The sequence below is a fragment of the Apus apus genome, chromosome 9 (assembly GCF_020740795.1).
Source record: "Apus apus isolate bApuApu2 chromosome 9, bApuApu2.pri.cur, whole genome shotgun sequence".
NCBI lineage: Eukaryota > Metazoa > Chordata > Aves > Apodiformes > Apodidae > Apus > Apus apus.
In genome coordinates, this window is record NC_067290.1 from 8,535,356 (window position 1) to 8,555,719 (window position 20,364).

General features: G+C 46.1%; 1 protein-coding gene across 2 annotated transcripts in view; it reads right to left on the bottom strand.

Moving 5' to 3' along the window:
- Positions 1 to 20,364, bottom strand: part of CHST13 (carbohydrate sulfotransferase 13) — a 54,934-nt gene that overhangs the window by 29,065 nt on the left and 5,505 nt on the right. The window contains exons 4-5 of one of the 2 annotated variants that reach the window (XM_051627815.1): positions 15,350 to 15,482; positions 2,803 to 2,935 (exon numbers count right to left, since the gene is read on the bottom strand). Coding sequence is in view for 1 of the 2 variants with exons in the window: in XM_051627814.1 (XP_051483774.1) it covers positions 740 to 833 (94 nt within the window). In the remaining variant the exon portion in view is untranslated. Of the gene's footprint in view, positions 1 to 739; positions 884 to 2,802; positions 2,936 to 15,349; positions 15,483 to 20,364 lie in introns of those variants that run through there. The other variant, XM_051627814.1, reaches the window with a different exon arrangement.

The following is a 20,364-nucleotide window of genomic DNA, read 5'->3' on the forward strand; positions in this document are numbered from 1 at the left end:
ATCAGAAAACATTAGTACATTGTTAAAACTACAGGAATTACTCAATAACATCTCCAAGGAAAAAGGAGCTAATTTCCCCCAAAAAGCAGAAAGCCAGCAGGGAAATAAATAACCCCTCCAGTACAAAACTGTTTATATTTCAGTTATTTCTGCATTGTTTCTCAATGTGGAAGATATTTCCAAAAGCACACACTGAAGCAGCCCCTTGAGCCATTCAACCAGATTCCCCAGGACTTTTAGTGACCGCGGGTGTGAAATAGACACTTGTGGAACTGAGCAGCTCCTCTAGCTGCCCGAACCCCCAGCACAGCCTCGGAGGGGCTTGCACGAAGCTGGACCCCATTTCACGCCCTGTTTCCACCGAACGAGGGGACACTGGACGGGACAGTCAACCCAGAAGCAACTTCGCTTTCAAAAAGAAACATGAATTTCACGGCAAAGCAGCAGTCGCTCCCACAGCCCAAGCAAACGCGACCGCGAAGTTCAGTGGTCTCAGCCGAGAAAGCAGCAACCTCCGGGCAAGTTCAGCGACCCCGAACTTCAACTCCCCCGCGGACCGGCCCCTCTGGACCAGCCCGGCGCTCACCGACACCCAAGTGATTTCAGGAGCCGGGCAGGGGCTGATGGCGCTACCAGCCCGCTCCGTGCCCGCCCGCCCCCGCCATCTGTCCCACCGACCTCCCGGGCCCACCGGGGGTCCCCGCCGAGCCCGCAGGCAGCCCCGCCGCGGCGAACCCACCTGGGTTGAGGCTGCTCTGGAAGTAGAAGACGACCAGCAGGAACGAGCCGAGGCAAGCGGCCAGGGCCAGCCGCGGCGTCCGGCTCCGCCGCATCCTCCGCCGCGGCTGGGGCGGCCCGGCCCCGCGGCCACGGCCCCGCCGAGCGCCCGCCGGCCCCGCGCCCCGCCCCGCCGCGCTCCGCCGCCTCGCCCCGCCGGCAGGAAGTGGGAGCGGGGCGGGAAGGGGCTGCGGGGCGGCTGCGGGGCTGCTGCGGGGCTCGGGGCTCCTGCGGGGCTGCGGGGCTCGGGGCCCCAGGTGCCCCGTCCAGGCGCGCCGAGCGGCGGGGGCAGCCGGGGCTGGGGGGGGGGATTTTCCTCGCCCGGCGCTGGGTCCGCTCCCCGCCGGTTCCCGGAGCTCGCACTTCCCTACCCGGCTCCCGTCATGACTTTAAAACTCCTGGCGGGGGGAAGAGTTACTGATGTGCTGGCAGGGCTCGGGAGTTTCCTGGGGACTGTTCTCAACGCGTTCAGTACTTCGCAAGCACCACGGAGTTTCGTGGCCTTAAAATATACTTCTGTCTGGGTTTTGTTTTATTTCGTTTGTTGTTGTTTGGTTGTTTTTTTTTGCTAACCCCCTGACCCCGCAGACTGTAACTGAAAGCAAACATGCTTCTGAATAATTGTAACTAAAGTGATGAAGCCGGGTAGCAGGAGGACATAATTTTCTGCACAAAGATCTCTTACCACATCCTCTAACCTCCAGGCTCTGCAGGCAAAGCAAGCTCTGGTTTTGAAACAGCAGCAAGGCTGTTGACCCAGCTCTGTAAAACACTCAAGATCTACTCAAAAGCCACTTGCCAGATCAGAAACCTGGGCTAAGAGATGGATCCCCAGTGACAACAGTCAATCACTGCTCCTCTCCATCTCCAAAATTCTTAGCTTTAAGGAAAAGAGGACAGGTCAAGAAAGAGACACTGAGAATGACAAAGAGCCTGGATGTGTGCACATGCTGGGCTTCGTTCTGCCCACATTTAGGGCAGAGTGAGCCAGGAGGAGGAACTCATTGCAGTGAACAAGCTGGAATGAAATAAGAACTTGAGCAGTGTCCTTCAGGCCACACTGAGCTAAGGCCGTGGAATTACATAGCTCTGTGAAGTCCCTGTTGGGTAGCCTAGAGAGGGACAATAGAAATGAGACCACAACTAATATACTTCCACCTCCTTGCAAGGACACACCAGTGCCTGCAGTAACCCGTCGGGAAGATAACCTCAGGTTCTGAGCCCTGTGCCTGTCAGTTGTGCGCAGGGAGAGTCTCTAACCCTGCCCCTGAGGCACGAGGCAGACAGTGCCAGGGGAAGGTTGCTGGCTGCTGGCTGGGGAGGGCTCTGCAGGTGCAGGTTGTGCTTTGTTGCAAGTGGTGCAGAAATTTTGCCCCCCTTGGTGAGTGTAGAAAGAGCTGGGATCTGTTTTACATGCAAAGATGGGCTGTGACACCCCAGGGACAAGAGTCCAGGTGGGAAGAAGGAGTGTGTGAGTACATTTTCATATCAAGCATTACCCTCCTAATGGGGATGCAACACAAAGTGAGACCTCCCTGTATTTTTGTTTCTGAAGAGGGGACAACCTCAACCTCCAACAGCCTCAGAAGGTAATAAAGTCCTGTGGGTTTTGTCAGCATCAGAGGAGACCAGAGTGGTTATTTGAGTGTTCACTACAGCAAAGGGGACATCTGGCACTGCTATCCTTGAACCTCCCAAGGGAACAAAGTGAGGTTCAAAGGCTGAAGACACATCCAGCCTGTGAAGTGGGAACCCCTTTTCAGTTGCTTTTCAGGAGCAGTGAGGTGCACTCACACGCTTTGGGGAGTTTTTCACTGTTTGAATCTCCTAGTACTGATACACTGGAAAATCTGGCCCAAGGCTCTCAGAGGAACCAAGAGAAATACTAATCATCCCTTTAGCCCAACTTCCCTGGATTCAGCAGGAGAAATAAGAACAGTACAGGTGACCAAACTTTACCCGTAGTCAGAGGTTCCCTTAAAAGACCATACAATAAAACATCCCTGTTGAAAGTCAGACACTGACCTGTTGAGTCCTGCTGACTGATGTCTGTATTTCATACCCGGAGGGCAGGGCCAGGGCCATCTGCAAGCACATCAGATATGCAAGGCTGCTCTTCCAACAGTCTGAGGTGAATGTGCTGTTCAGATCTGCAGAGCTAAGAAGGGGAAGCACACCGTGAAGATTTTATAGGATTCCTACTTGGCCTCAACTGCAAATAGGATCAGATCTAGTGCTAAAACACCATTGTTAGAAGGACAAACACATTTTTAAGGAGGAAGAGGTACATTATGGTAAGACCCGTTAGGTGGCAATGGCACCAGCTGCTGGAAGGTCAGGGCCTTACTGTTTCCTGTGTCTGTATGCCTGAGAAATCTCCCTGGTCCCACATGCTGATGTCTTGTACCATCCCCCTTTCCCTGCATACAGAAAAGAGTGAGCAACCCCAGCCCATAAGGTGGACAACGTGTCTGGTGCTTCCCTGAGAAGAGAGGTCACCCCAGAAGCACAGAAGGGCACAGATCACATGTGTTCCACCATGTTCCTCCATTAATGCAGGGGGCACAGCCTGCCATCTTGCTGTGTGCTGCAGGGGAACTCCTGCTGGGGCACCACCTTCCCCTTCTTCCTCACCAGCCTTGGGATCAGAACTCTGCCACTGTTGCTCATCACTCCTGCTCAGCTCTCTCTCTTGCCCTCTGCTCAAATCTTAGATCATTTTTTTCAGATGTTAATCACAGAGGCACATCCATTGTCTCTTTAATGGTTTGGCCCTGGCTACCTGAGCCAAGAAGCATTTAGTAGCTTCTTACAGGAGCCACCTGGGGCTTCTGCCCAGCTACCAAAAAACCCACCAAACCAAACCAGCAGACCATGGAAGGGCCACCCTGCCTGCACACCCATGGGGCTCAGACCATGGCTAGAGCTATTTATGATTCTAAAGGCAATAATGATAACCAAGACTAATGGTCAAAAGGTACTAATAACACAGCATGGAGGAAAAATGTTTGTTTCTGCCAAGGCCTGGAACTATATCTGACTTGTAGGTGAGGAGGGAGTGCTTTTTGCCTGCAGAAGGATGCTGTGTCTTTGGTGCAGTAAGTGCTTGATTCCCTCCCTGCTCATTAGTAGTGCTTGTTACTGTCTTCTCAGCAGGTTTCTGAAAAATGCTTTGCTGTTTCCCAGGACTTTGGCGCTACTGAGTGAGATTAACCCCAAGCTCTGGTCTGGTGACCATGCTGAATAGAAATTAAACAGCAGCTAGTTTCAGCTGGAAACTGGGGAACCTGTTGAACTCTTCCCCACTTCCTGGTTCCCAGCTACTCTAAAGATGAGCCTTTCTAGGGGGTGTTTTGATTTTGCAGTCAGTTTTTAAATTCTGGAGCCTGAATGCTGCAGAAATATTTTACCCTGGCCTGATGCTGGTGAGACCTCCACCTGCTGATGGCCAGGCACCCATGCACACAGTGTTTTGCTGACAGAGTCCCCAGATTTTGCCAAGCTAGCCAGGGCTTGGGCAGGTGCATAGGGAATTACACTGATGCAGTACAGGCTTTCTTCTGAGACCAGCAGCTGGGGAACTACTCCCACAGATGACCACGGGTAATCTCCTGTTTTCCAAGAACTGCATTGGACATCACCTTGTCTCCAGGATTTCTATGGGCCCCAGTTATCCTGATACTCATTGCTTTAAATGTTATGGCATCACTGTAATGAGGCAGCTGAGAGGGACCTTGCAAAGCCCCAGGTCATCCCCTACTTGAGTAAATGTGTGTGCAGCTTGTTCTGAAAGTTTCCCTGAGATGGACACCTTATGATATTGCCAAACAATCCCTTCTGGCTCTGCAAACCCTCAAAAACTTTTCTTAAGACCTTACCCGAATGACCCTTGTCATAAGTGGGTACCACAACATTTTACTCTGAAGGACAAGCGGGGTGCCTGGTTCTGTCACCTTTTTGTATTAACCGGGAAAGGTCAGTTCTGCTACTAGCACCAAGCACCACTTGCTTTCTTAAACAGTGCATGGATTTTCCACCCTCTCCCACATTCCCTTTCACCTGAAGAATATGGGTTTTCAAATATTATTTCATCAAAACACTAGTGTTTATGCTCACTTTGCACTGATATGCAACAGCCATCAGTTCAAGCAGCAGAGAATCATGCTGGAGTGGACTTTAGACCAGTAAGGGCTGACATAAATATTTGCAGGCTCAGCATGTAAGAGAAAGAGGTTGGAGAAAGGTAAAATTTACATTAAATACATCTGGAGAGGTTAACTGGAGAATTGCAAGTACATATAATAAAAATAAGACTCGGTGGATCTTTTAAATGTATGGCCAGATTTTACCACTTGTTCATACAAAGTAGCACTGATGCCTTGAGGAATCTCTTTGATCTTGGAGGGACAGGGCAGGGAATAAGCAGCCTATCCCAAAGACCCTCCACATAATAGGGAATCCCACTGATTTGGTGGGTGTTGCCTTATGTTAAGCAGGTTCATATGCCTTGTCAGAAAAAAAAGGTACTAAGGGTTAGGACAGTGCAAATAGCATCTGGTCCTTGCTGACCTTGCTGTTCCCAAGCAAAATACTTCTCAGAGATCTTTTTACCGTTATCTCCTGGAAAATATCCCTAGAGACCAAGAAACTGAAAACTGGGCTCTCACTTCTCATAATGAAAAGCTGGCCTCTGTCAAAATAGATTTCCAGAGATCATTCCTTCGACTTTCTTGCTGCCACAATTTAAAAAAAAATAAAAATAAAAATAAAGGAAATTAAATCAAAGAAAAAGTAGCAGCTGATTTCTTTTAGAAGCACCAGTAGTGATGGGAGCAAACCAAATTACAGGCTGAGGACTACTCTCTGCCTGCAATGCCTGCATGCATTGGAGATGCCTTTGGTATGATGGAAACTCCCATCAACCATATTATTCAGCAGTGGCAACTAGGGACAGTGTTTGTCTTTTGTACCTGGCATTTATATTTCATTCGTTTATATACTGTTACCAGCTGGGAGCTTGTTACTGTTACCAGCTGGGAGCTTGTTTTCTGCTGATGCCTGATTTGGAGGCTCACAAGAGGATGGGATGTGATTTACAGTGACACACTGGACAGCCAGTTGCCCTTGATCTTAGCACAGCACTGGGAGCTGCAGCTCCTGCCAACAGCAAGAGCAGCAAACCTCTCTAGCCTCCCCTTAGGAGCATGGGACTCCTCCTTTCTTGCACATCCAGAGCAGAAAGTTGCAGCCTTTCTCTTTGCTGCCCAAAGCACCAGCTGCCACCCATCAGCTCTGTCTGCTGTCCCTGTAAGAGCTACAAGCAGGGTTATGCAAAGAGCAGGAGGTGCTGTGATGTTGCTTCACAGCAGAGGTGGGAGGCAGCTGATGGCCCTTCTGCTCCAAGGAACCCTGTAAAGTCCTGGAGGAAGCTACCTCTATGGTCCTGCTCATTGTATGTCAGGGCACAACAGACAACTCAATACGTGGCTCCTCTTGCATTGCAGGGAAACACAATTCAGTGGGGGGAGATGAAGTATTTTTTTGTTGGGTGACACAGATCTCCTGCAAGCAAGACTTTGCACTGAGCAGGGACTTGCACACTTGTTTCTCTTTTTTACAGTCTGGTTATGGTGGCTGGAAAAGAAGAGTCTGAGCATTTCAAGCACAAATAGGTCCTGCAAGAAAAAAATGTGTTTCAAGTTTCCCTCTGGTGGGAATTGCTCCCTCTCTTTCCTTAAGATGTTGCCTGCTCCAAGGAAGAACTGTATCTGCAATATCATGAAGGATCTGAGGGGAATGGTAAAATCTCCTGAAACAGGGCCCATGGGGTTTTATCTGGCTCACGAACACCTAACTCAGAGGAGGTACATTGCCAGACTTTTCATAGCACCAAAATTACCTTATCTTGCAGATTTCTTAGGATTAGTGGCCACTGCACGTTCACTATTTATTAAAAATATCCCGTGCCTCGTTCTTACCGTGTGCTGCAAATCCCAACAAATAACACCAAATGCTGCTGTGGGGAAAAACCCAAAGACTCCTATAGTTACATACCTAAATCCCTCAGGGCAGGAGGGGCTCTCAAGGACCCAAGCCTGTAAATTTTTGAACAGATGGAAAAGCCTGGCTGCAGCCTAAGCCTTGCTGCATCACGTCACAGTGCGGCGCAGCAGTATTAAAATCCCTGGGGGATTACGAGCACTGCCCAACTGCCTGGGTTTGGGATTAAAAACATGTCATGACCAGTCTTCCCCAAAGAGAACAAGCCTGTCTTATGATGGCCAGATCCACTGTGCCTGAACTGCTCTAACTTAGGGCAGGACTGAGACATGCCCCTCTGGGGATGTGATGCTTTTCCTGGTAGAAATGACTGGGCTCAGCCTGGTGAACATTGGTGCCACCTGCATGCCAGCATGTTTTGACTGGTAGTCTGGTAGCACTAGCACTGGAGAGCATCCATGTAAACAGCAGCCAGGCAGCCCACCTCCAGGAGCTGTGGTAGCTTCTAGGAAAGCTGAGCATGCACACAGATCTCCCTGGTCAGGGTACTGTAGCATCACAAACAAGATACTCACGGTACTGGAGTCAAGTAACAGGTAGTGGAGGAGCTGCCAGCTTTTGTTGCTGTTTTCATGCATGTGCACACAGAGACGCCTATTTCACAGGCATGCTATCAGTTTGCATTTGGAGTGGAGGATGGGAAAGGCTTGTGACAGCCCTCCTGTCCTTAGAGAGTTCCTACCTTGATCCCAGGAAAGCCTTTTCCCAATCAGAAATCCCTTGGGTGAGGCAGACAAAGGCTAAGGGAAGCAGAAGGTTTATTTGGCATAGTGACTAATTCTCAAATATTTTGAAAGTATCGAAGACCCTGAGTTTATTACCTGCTCCCCTGAAGCTCTTCCAGGAGAAATGAGCCTGCATCTTAGTTTCCTACCATCTAAAACTGGGGGGGACGCAATGGCCAGTCTGCATTACTGGGTAGCACCAAACCTCACAGTAATTTGTCATGACCTCACTAAGGTATTTGTGAAGTCTTGATCTGCCAAGCTTCTCTCTGCATTCAGGTCCCGTTGGACCGCCCCAGCAGGAGAGATGGGCACAGGACCTACACTATGTTCTGACCTTGCTCCCATGGTTCCAGCATGTCAGAACGATAAATTATTTCCTTGGAGCCTAGGGATAGTTTCCATTCAAAAGATCCCCAAAATGGGGAAACAGCTTGGAGATGCTATTAGGAGATCTGTCTATATTTCAGGGCAATTTGAGCACTGTGCTCTTTAAACCATTTGGCTGAAGCTGGTGATAACTGAGAGGGAGGGAGGTTTTGCCCACACGGCGCCTTTGCTGATGTATTTGCAAGCCCAGATTTGTTAGTTTGCAGCCTGTAATGCAAAGGCCAGGTCTTTGGCTGCTGTGAGCATTTGCTCAGAAACTGTATCCACTTTCATCCCAGCCAAGGGTCCATTTGATAGAAATTTGTTAACAGCGTGCTTTATACTTTCACAAAAGTTATAAACTGGATTATTATAAGCTGGGTTTTATTTGCTTGGAAGTGTGGGATGCAATAGCACAGACAAGTCAAGTATCTTAGGAGCAAAGCACGTAGCAAAGGTGGCTCAGAAATTTTTGTGAAAAGTCCTGTTACCTGGACTTCTGTCTATTTATATTGACTTGTCTATGACCAGAACTTCAGGACCAAATGATCTGATCTTGTGATCTTTCCAACCAGCCAGTAGCTAAACAAGACTGATTTGGAGAGTTTCATCTCCAGCTCCCAAGGTTTGAGCAAAGGCAAATTTCTCCCTGAATGTGGAGCGAGGGGGTGTACTCTGGTGAGAAGTGCTCATGGCCAAATGAAGCAGCTTTCAGGCTGGTGGGACATTGTGTGCTGCAGAGAGCTGTCTCCCCTGCAGCATTCACTTTGCTGCTATTATGCACACATCCATCTGAAGTGGCTCCAAATACAAAGGGAAGGGGAAAAAAAACCTCCATCTGCAAATAACAACATAAATTGCCATCAGTTGTCAGAGCAGTGCTATAAAAGGCTGTTGACCACAGAGCAAACATGTTGAGAAAGTTCCCTTTCTCATGAAAACCTTGTGCTCTAGGCAGGGACAGAGGTCCCGTATGCTCTCACCCCTCTTGCATCAGGGAAGCTTGGTCAGGTCTGTCCCTTCTCAGCACCCCATATCCTGACAGCATGACCAGAACATCCAGGAATACTGACATTGCTGAGACTCACTACAACAAAGCAGCCTGGCCCTGGAGGAAGGGGAGAATGAAAGATGACAATAGTATAGAGCAGTGTTTTAAAAAAAAAAAAACCCATGTGACTTGGATACTGCTGCCACTGACCACATTTAGATGAGTCTTTAGGTTTCTATGACCCTTCAGTACTGCTGAAACATTCCCTCATGGCTAAAAACAGAGTTTCCTGTTTACTGAAGGGGATACAATTAAAATAATAATCACCATAATCTAAATACCATTTGTGAGGCAGTACCCTGCACATACTGCTGTGAAGTCAAACCTGAGGCTGTTACTCTAATTTTAAACATAGAGAACTAACTGCATAGGCCTAGACATGACAGGGCTGGTCAAATCCAATCTAAACAGCTCCTATTTCATGGAAACCCTGGCTGAAAAGGCATATAAATATTCTTTGTCCTGCAATCGTCCATGACACTGTGTTTTCACTATTCTAGGAAGCCCAAGACACTATTTTTATTCAGACTAAAAATAATAAAGGCTTCTCTCCAAGCCTCTGGACTCCCTAACTGAATTAGGTCTGCATTAGTAAACTCTAGCACTGCTAAAATCTGACAGCCACCTACCAGAATGTCTAGGAGGCATATCTAGGAGGCATGGTGTCTGCCTTCTCCAGAAACACTATCCAGAGGTGTCTTTTGCAAGAAGTTTAGTCCTGGAAAGTTACCAAATCAGCTTAGTATGAGGTGGAGAAAGCGCATTCCAAGTCTCTGAGCCACCACAGAGAAAGCCCAGCCAGCTGGCTCCCCTCTTTTATAAAGAAATCTTTCAAACAAGGATTTTGGGCCAGTGTTTGCACAGTTAATTGTAGACAGGAGGGGACAGGGTATTGGATTTGCAGCTGGAGTTCTTATTACTACCATGGCAATTTAGGAGTAACAGCCCAAGTAGCCCTGCAGACTGCAGGCCGGACAACTCAGATCAAAGGTTTGCAGGTGATGCCTCAGCCTCTTCTCACAGATGTTAGCCATGGAGTGGTGATTCATGAATTTTTGTGCCATGTGCTGCCAGAAACATAAGCCTGTGAGTCCCAGTCTTAGCTTCCAAATGCTTTTAGTTGCAGCCCTGTGAGAATACACCTGGCTTCCCTGCCATGAGCCATCCTGGAGGACCTACCAGTATGACCTAGGTGACCTCCCATTTAAGTGCAGATATTCTGGCAGAGTAACTGGTACTCTGCACTGCTCAGGGCACAGCCAGATTTCTCTCAGAGCTCTTGGGTTGTAATGTTAGCACTGCTGAAAATGTTAAAGAAGAGTCTGACTGCTACCAAATCTATATATTGATGGCAGCTAGCTCCTATAATTCTTAAGCACTTGCTACATTTCCAGCTGGTTGCAGTGAGATGGGCTCTATCCTTTCCAGCACAGCTAAAATAATCCACAGGACCCATGAGCCTGACCTTCTCTAAAGTTTGCTGTCAGTGAGAGGGGAAAGAAAAAGCTAATTCTTTTCTACAGATGTTCTCAGCAATACTGTGATTTCAGCAAAGCCAGAGAGAATTCAAATGCCTCTCTCAGCTGAGGAAGAAAGCAGTCATATGCCTTCTCCACACCTTCTCTCAAATCAACAGTGTAGCCAGTGTCATTGAAAAAAAAAAAAAAAAAGCAAATAGTAGGGTGCTAATTTTTTTTTTGGCTGTTATTTCTGCAACAGTAGCAGGTTACAGCAGAAACTGAATATGCTACTGTGCAGAGGTTCAATTCAGTAAACTGGGCAGTCTTAAAAAGAAATTGGTTTTCAGACCAGAAATTCATTTAAACAAAACATGATTATCTCTTTCAGTGGGGGCATGTTCAGAAAACACTAGCCAGACACAGTACAAGATGATTGCTTCAGTGTACATTGAATGTTTAAAACCTGAAGCAAAGAGAACTGCACTGAAGCTTCCTCTGTTTTCCTTCCATTTGGCATCCTGGAGCTAGTGGAGTGGAGCAGCTCAAACAAAGTGCTTCAGTCTCTCTGTGGCTTATGCCCTGAAATGCCCCTGGCCAACAATTCAGTACTGCAGTCCTCCAGTCAGTCCTTCAGAGGGTTCTCCCAGACACTAGGTGAGGGAGTAAAGCCACCTCCAGCCTCATGGTTATATCAAAGCAAGACTAGAAATACCCAATAACTAATGAGGAAATTAAAAAGTGCTGCTCGAATTGCAGGGGTAGCAGAGGAGGACATGCTGTGAATGAAATATAAATCAGCACAGTACTGCACCATGGCCCTCACCCAACTGACATGGTGTGTGGAGGCTGAGGACCCCCATTCTGAGCTCCCCTTTGCACCAGAAAGCTGGTGAGATCTAGTGGCTGCTGCTGTGCATCAGCCCTGTACTGAACGGGGAACAAATCCCTCTGGGCTGATAGCACCAGGCTCATGTCACTTTTTAATGATGTCCACAGGCAATGTGAAACAGACTCCTGCTGCACTGCAAAGCAGCTGTAAATGAGCAGTCAGATAATGAGAGGGAACCATGATTATATATAACTTAGATATGGCTGGCCCAGAATATAAACTCTGGCTCCGCACAAGGAAAAAATTAGGAATTGGGGAAAATTTGTAATAAAGTCATTGCTCTGACAGTAACTCAAGACTCTCAATCACACTGCAGTGCAGTATATATGGGTTTACTGTCCTCTGCTATGCTGCTCTCTTAGCTGTATTTCCTCTGGTAGTTGGTTTGTAGCCAACCAAACTATTCCTGCAGATTCACCGTGCTAAACCAGCCAACCATGCGGTCAGGGCTAATGCTGGCTTTCCAGGACCTCCTCTCAAGATTTCTAAAGCTTGACAAAGTGGTCATGGATCTCATGAGCCACCATTTGACTACACAGGAATTTATAGTTCTGTGTCACTAAAGCTTTAGCTGAAGAAGGGACATACTTTAGTAGTTAACATTTTCCAATGAAATCTAAATTGGATTGCGCAGAAGCCAAGAAAATAAAACCATTGTCTCAGCCTCTAAAATACATTCTGCAACCAGTCAGGACAGCAGAGAAAAAACTAATCTGAAATCCTACCCTTTGTGACCAAGACTGAAATGGCAATGAACGACACAAAATAAAATCTCCTCGTTTGGACAGCAGTGTGTCCAACACTTGTCCTGGGTTCAAATAAGCCTGAGCTACAACTGCACGTTGACATTTGTGAACGTGACAGTGAAACTTTCAAAATTACTATGAGAAGACTATAAAGGAAAAAGTATCAATCAATAGCAACACGAAACCACTTCATGTGCTTCCTTAATGTGCTAAATAATGGCTGAATAAAGTAAGAATATGTAACAGCTGAGTGAAATATTAGACTGAGTGAAATATAGACACATGGCAGAGTTAAAAGTATCTGCTTTCCCTGCACAGAGAAGTGGTGCTATTATGGACTTTGCCAACAAAACTTTCCATCCACTCCAGCTTCTGAAACAATTAATCTCATGGAAACCAGAGTGGGAAATCCTGCTGGGACACCAAATGCTTTAAAAACAGTGCTTTGATGAGAGATCCAATGGCAGTGAAAGCAAATGCACCTGACTTTCTGGGCTGCACTTGGAGAAAGCCCTCTTTAGTTGCAGTGACAGATGTGAATACCTCTGTTCTGTGTCAAGGCTTTCTTGCCAACTTCAAATCAAATTGAGTGCAAGAAAAGGGGGGAATCTTTCTTTACCTCACTTTAGAGATCTGTTTTTTCCTTGTTCAAAAAACCTTTCCACGTGCTTGCCCTCAAGAATATTGGTTGCAAAATCAATCAACAATCTGAAAAAACTTGAAGAAACACACTTAGTATGAGCATTTCCAAAGAGATCAGTGTCCAAACCTCCGGACACAGAAGATACCATTTCTGACAGTGCAGGAGTTGGTACAAAATAATAATCTGAATTGCCCCAGTTCCCAGAACCCCTACATACACCTGGGTAGGGGCAAGTGCCAGAAGGGTACTCTGAGACAAGAATGAACTTGGCAGCCAGGGAAAGTATTGAGAAAGTGGGAAAGGCAATGTCATCTGCCAGTTTTGGTGGCTGACTCCAGAGAGGTTGTAACAACTGGAATTTGTTCAAAATGTGATTGTCCAGACTCATACAATCAATTAAAATCACCCCATTTGCTGACTTCAGGGAGGGTGGAAAGGTTCATCTGAGCGCATGAGATGCTTTCAATATCCCTGTGCCCAGTTCAGGAGCCAAGGACAGATTTGCAAGGATTCAACCCTGCCACACAGAGGGGAAGGGGAAATGAGACCCCACATGGATTTGGTGAAGAAAGGGAGAGAGGGGACTGCAGCAAGCTACTCAGCTTGGGTGGCGGGAGAGACGACAGGAGCAGGGAAAGCAAGTTATCCAGGAGGCAACAAAACGGGCTGTGATTTTACCATTTGTTCCATACAGGCTCTGAGAACAGCCCTGTCTGACACCAGAAAGCATATCCAAGACATGACAAGCTTCAAGTCCAACATGTGTGGGTGGTAGAATTTCTTTTACAAAAGGGAGAAAAACTTCTACTATAGCCCCGTAAGTAGTAAGAACAACATTCAACAACACAACTCCTTAATCTTGGAACAGCTGAAACATTTTAGCTGAAATTTAAAGCAAATTAATCAGTGTAAAACAGACACTTTCTGGTGGGAAACTTTCAACCCAAATAGTTGCAACTTGGCAAAATAATAAGTAGGTGAAGTGATTGTTACTGCTGGAAGTGCTGGTCTATCTTAACAATAGGTGGTGTACCTGCATCACTTACTGCATGCACAAAATCCAGTATTATCATGACAAAGACAGAAATGAAGGCTGATACTGTTTATCACTAACACTTTGTAAGGAAGTCAGGGAAAGCAGCTTTTTCCTTGGAATTGAGGGTTGATAAATTCACTCTCTCTTGCAGAGGAAACACTGGTCGCTGAATTTAAGTTTTCACAAATCAAAAAAAAAGCCCTCCAAGTGGTTTCTAATCCATGCAGTTAACTGAGCCTATGCATTCCGAGACCCTCTCAGATATAAAGCATCTTATTTTCCAAACCTTTTTGAAAAGCCTAACAAAGATGAAAAATAAGCAGCATTTTTCCAACACAGAGGCCAGGAATGGAAACATCAGGGAACACTGCTGGGTCAGTAGGCAGGGGCTGTGGCTTCTCAGCATTAGAAACTTGAGGGTGAAGGGGGGGTATAGTTTGTACTAAGGTGTAGGCAGAGCTGCATAGGGGCCTGAGGTTAGAGGAGGAGATGATGGAAAGCAGGGGTGTGCAGAGGGAACACACAGTGTGTGCACCAGCCTGCAGAGGCTGGATTGACAGTTGCATAAAAAGAGATTAGTATGAAGACTGCATCCTGGGTTTTGAATTTAAATTCTTCAACCAGATTTTAGGGGAATACTCTAGCTATTACCTAAGCAAGACAGGTGAATTGTCAAAGCACCTTCAAACACAGCAAACCCTGTAGCCTCACTGGGATCAGAATTGTATTCAAGCACATCAAGATGTGCAGAAGGGAGTCCCCACAAGCATCTCATCAAAGCAACAGCCATCCCCCAAAGCCACACTCACTGACAAGCTCTGTCTCCAGTTCACTGTGTTGCATGAGTCCCGTGTCAAACCAAAAGGGAAGCAGATGTGAATTAGGAGCTTTGCTCGCACATTCAGCAGAACTTCCCAAAGCCAGCACAGGCAGGAGGAAAGCCCAGTGGCCCAGGTGTGTCAGCAGCTTTCCTCGCCACACTTCTGCTTTGGAAAAGGGTAGCTGATGCTTCATGGCAACCTTCAGAAGGGCTTTAGTGATGCCACCATAAAAATACTGGATTCAAAAGAGGCCAGGTTGCCAGAGAAGTTAATGCCATCAAGAATACAAGATGTTTATGGCAAAAAATACACAGCCACATGTACAATGAACCTTGAAAGCTTTGTAGGAGCTCCATAAATGCTGTTGTGTGCTGATGAGGTGAAAATATGGAGCTCTATGCCCTACCAGTAGCTACAGGTTCCTTTCCATTTAACTCACTCTTTAACCAATCCCACGTTTACTACCATTTTAAACCCTGTGCTGCACATTTGGCTCTTGTAACATGGACTTCCAATCCACTACTGCCTGCCCTGCACCCTGTTAGGGCAGCAGTGGACACATGTTGCAGGAAGAAAAATGTTTTCAAACACAGTCTCCAAAAAGCACCCCATGTTGTGACAGAGGATCGCTCCAAAACAAAACCCCCAGGGAAAGCCCCATGCTGCAAGCTTGCAGGCTGCCATCCAAAGCAGCCTGCTCTTGGCTTGTACCAAACAGCCATTCCATGTGAGTATCCTGGACCTGGATGGGTTTTTTTGGCTTTTTACTGACCTGAAAAATTGCCCGAAGATGGTGAGGAGTCCTCCTGTAACATTTATGGGAAGGGATGTGGGGCTGCCTGGAGCAGCCATGCAAGCTGTAGTCCCTGTCTTCAGGATGTTTTCAGAAGACAGCAGGTTTTGCTCTGAAGGAAAAGGAGAGAAAGAGTTACAGACATGTCAGGCATCATGAGGGCAACACTGATCACCAGGTCTCTGAGGCAAATGGAAAACATTCAGCCTTCTATTAAATTCTCTTTATTTGCAGATTTATTTTCTTTATGGAGGGTCTCTCACAGTTCAGGAGTATACAGAGGAGTTAATTGAATTTACTATGAAGTGCCACACTCTGGTATGAAGTGTTTCATACACAGGCAGGATTAAAAGGTTTCACTGAATTGAAAAGCTGAATTACATTTTATTACATTCAAAGGGGCCAGAAAACAGCAGAATGGGAGGAAAATAATTTTCCATACGTAAAAAGAAATGGAAGCTAATGATGTCTCATGATTAACTTAGAGCTTCTTATGCTTTCTGGGTGTTAATGTTGAATGAGCTAGACTCCTGACAATTATCTCCTGCAAGAAACATCAGAAAAAACTTCTTTCCTGTGAGAGTGCCAGAGAACTGGGACAGGCAGCCCAGAGAGGTTGTGGAGTCTCCTTCTCTGGAGACATTCAAAACGCACCTGGACATGTTCCTATGTGATGTGCTCTGGGTGATCCTGCTCTGACAGGGGGGTCGGACTAGATGATCTTTTGAGGTCACTTCCAACCCTTCAGATTCTATGATTCTGTGAAGATGCCTTTAACTGCTAATCCTTTTTTTTATTATTATTATTCTCTTTGAGTTATTTTACTTACACATCTCTGAATATAAGTTCACTCTAAATTCAGTTCCAGATTAAGGGATAAACCTTTGCTTATGTTTGCCCCAGGAAATACTGTTATCAGTGCACTGAAACACAAACATAGGTACCTAGACTGTGTTTTTATAATTTTAACAGGATGTCCCTTGTGCTCATGTACAATTCAATCCAAACAAGCTCCCACAGTGGCTTTGATCTCCACTGTAGCACACAGGCCAGCCTGCTTGGATATGCAATTGGACATTAGAAATTAAATGCTGCAGAGAAACTGGCTGAATTTCAGGAAAATGAGGCTTTTCTTTTCTTTTCTTTTTTTCTTTTTTTTCCCCTGGGGAGCATTTTGCAGAGATGCAACAAGATTTCTCCCCGCACCAGAAATGCTCCAACCCCCAAAAGCTGCACTTTCCCAAAATGCCTACTGCAGCAGGAGGCCAGGTCTGATGCAGATCAATACCCTGTTCTATCAGGGTATTTATGTCTAAACCTGCTCAAGACATTGCTGACTGACACAGGGAATAAAGCCATTTCTAGTACAAAGACAACCTCTGTCTGCAGAGATGTTATGCTCTTTAAAGAGCAGCCAAGAGCAGAGCATGCTCTCCAACCCCTGCAGCTGCCCATGAGCAGCAGGAGCCTCTCCTGCCAAGTGCCTGGGACTGAGGGACCAAGTCCTGGCAGCTGAACTGACCCCAAGCTGAGCTGTCAGGTCTGCTCAGCTCCACAAAGGCACCATGGACTCCCACAAACACCCCCAGCGTATGCTTGTAATTTTGTCTACATTCACTGTTGAACCTTGTGGGTGTTGCAGACTCCACCTCTGACCCCTACAAAATGCAGTGCAGACAAACTCACTCTTCATTTCATTAAAGGGGATGGATATATAGATATATAGATATATATTATACATATATATATATATAAGCCCTAATAACAGAAGGGCACACTTCCCTCGTTGTGCACAGGGAGCATCAACTGGAAAGAAGTCAAGTGGTTACTGAGTTCCAGAAGAAAAAAAAAAAAAACAAAACAAACAGCAAACTAGTTGTCCTGAAGAATTACAAATCACGGCTGAAAGATATTTAAATAAATAAAGACAAAAATTCTAGAGAGAAGCACCACAGCTACAGAGAGCACCCAACCCTTGGGAGAAGGAGTATTTACCCACCAGCAGTTCTGCTGTGCTGGGAGTGTCTCCCAGCCACCCACTCCTCAGCTACAACCAATTCCTCTAAAAGTCCTGCATAACACATGCCAGCCCATCGATGGCAGCTGAGATCAGCCAGAAGTAAATTGTCAGCAGGAGGACGTTTCTCTGCAGCTCATTAATCTGCTGGTTACAAAGCTGCTGACTGCCAGCCACGTCGGGCTGACTGGCCTGGCTCTTGCAGAGTGCTTTCCTTTGGCTTTTGACCCAACTGAACATTTACACACACTAATATTTGTAGTATTTATTTCACGATGCTCTTTTGGATCTGAGGAAGTGTGTGCTGTCCTTGTTTTGGTCGTCTCCTCCCCCTGCTGTTGCAGGGAAAGGGATGGCTCCCAGGCAGAGCCCAGCTCAGTGCACAGACCCTCCATTTCAGCTTGGGCATTCCTCACGAGCAGGCCATGGTTTTCTCAAGTACATCCAATACTCAAGCTGACCTTATGTTTTATCCTGGCATTTTGCTTTTTTGGCTGTTTTTCCCCCTCTCTGCACTCGTTACAAGCAGTTCACAGAGCAGGCTATTGCACAGCCCTTGGGCTATGATTGACCATGTTAGATCACAAGACCTTTTTGTTATAACCTCTCTAAGTATGGGGAAAGGCAGAGCTTTGAAGTAAAGAAGGTTATGTTGTTCTTTTCTTGAGAACATCAAATCTTTTGGATCAAACAGGCCTTGCCCAGGGCATTGTTCCTAGAAAAAGGATTGTTTTAGCTTTAACCTCCAACTGCACCCTGAGCAGTGATGGGCTGTGGGTGCAGATGGATGTAAATTCCTCCAGCTGAGTTTCCAGCTGGCCAGTTATGAGCCGGCTCCAGGCCAGGAGCTGCTGGGCTGTGTGAGCAAGGAGCTGAGCCCAGAGCTGGAGGTCAGAGCCCTCCACACACAACACAACTCCCAAGGGTGGGAGTCAATCCCCCCTCTCCATCTGAAGCTCTCTGGGCAGGGAAGGGTGCTAGCATCTGAACAGGACAAGTCTGCTCACCATAACCTGCCTGCTAACGCAGCTCAAACCCATCTGGCCCCATCTGACACTGGCAAGAGGGTCCTACCTGCCTGCAGATTCAGCATTATGCATTTTTAAACTTTTTCTTTTAATTTAAATGCAGATGTCTTGAAATTTTACTTAAAATCACTTGGCTACCAAGTGAGTTGTGATTTCCAGTGAATTGCTTGCAACACCCTCCACTCGGGGGAAACACACAAAAAATAAATCAGCAAAAATTGCAGGGTCCCTTGCAGCATCTGCCACGTGATCCCAGCTGGGGAGGAGGTGGCTCACTCCTTCATCACCATGCTTTGATGTTGAGGATCTAACAAGACAGCTGAGGAACTCCAAATACTGTGTGAAGCAGAGTTGCATTAAAACAAAATATACCAGGCATGCTGCACACATTGATTTGTAATTCTCACCAGTGGTTGTGTTCATAAAATAATTGCAGATGCTTGCTCTTGTTGCTTGCAAAGAGAGCAGTCAAATCTTAGTCTCTCTTGCTTATCAGCCTCTGCATCAAAGACCTCATGAGAGGTTTGGACACTTTAAAAGGATCAGCAGTTATCTGTGGTGCTGGCTCTGCATTTACTTTCCTTGCATATTCATGCCAGCAATATTTTAGCATGCATATAACAGAAGGAAGCAAAGAATGACAGTGGGGGATACAGCTGAAGTGAAGCAGATGTCTTTTAAATTCAGCACACATACAGCACAGGAACACTGAGTGATCGAACACCAACCAGAAGTGAAATCAGAAAAAAATAGAGTTTATACTTAAAACTGAGCACTGCAGAAAGAACAAAGAGCCAAAGTCGTGCAAACCAAACTTATTTCATAAAAATTCTTTACTCTGCACACCCTAGTGCATTGCCAAGTAGCACAGGTAAGGAATTCCAATATAGTTTTATGTTGACCATGTCCCTTTAATTATTACTTTTTGGCACAGCACGTAGGACAACATCAGGCCAAGAACAAGGCATGTGCAAAGTACAACTGTTCCTTCTCTTTGGGAATGAAAGTTTTCTGCTTGTTATATAAACATATTTCAACCTATTTTTTAGGGATTCAGCCCGTTAGCAATTATACTATTAACAATGAGTCACAGAACATTTTGCTGACATCTTAAAACATGTAACTTAAGGTCAGAACCTACTAAACTTCACTGAGCAAGCAGACTTGACATGAAACAGCCTTCTTCTCTCCAGTGGGATTGCTCTAATGAGCAAGGGTTTGCAGCATGTGATCTTAGATTGTGAACTAGACAGAGCTGCTTCGTCTTAATTGCAAGGCACTGGGCAAGAGCAAAATATTATGATAAAAGAGCAACTCTAGAGAAACAGCAGATAATTATAAAATGAAAAAGAACCAAGGGTGGACGGTTTCTCTTTTCCCTGGTTAATCTGGGAAACTTACTCAACTGAGGCAGCAACCAGTGATCATTAGAAAGAGCTGTGACACGCAGGCAGTAAAAAAAAAAAGGCTCAAATCCAGCCTTTTACAATAATCACAGACCTGAAGACAGACATTCAGCTTCTTTTGGAACAGTTCTCTTCCAAAAGCAGACCTGAAACATAACCCACACACCAGAGGCTATCTTTGGTTCAGAAGTCCTTCTGGATAAACCAATGCAATGACTTTCTTGGCAGTGGAGCAGAGTTACTTATAACTCTGATTTGGCTTTTGCACAATGCAGATGAGGCCATGGAGAGAGGCAGACAGGCTGGTGAGACTCAGCTGCTTCATTTTGCTGCAGCTCACTTAGAATTTTATGAAATTTTGAACCATACGGATTAGACAAATGCCTCCTCTGCCACATTTCCATTTCCCTTGGGTTGCAGAGGAAACTATAAAAAGGGAAGTAAAACTTGGATTAAAACACAGCTTCTGTTTTGTGTATGTGCCTATTGGGTCAAATTACACAAAATGGTTGGGTATACCTGGCTTTGACAGCATGCCAATAT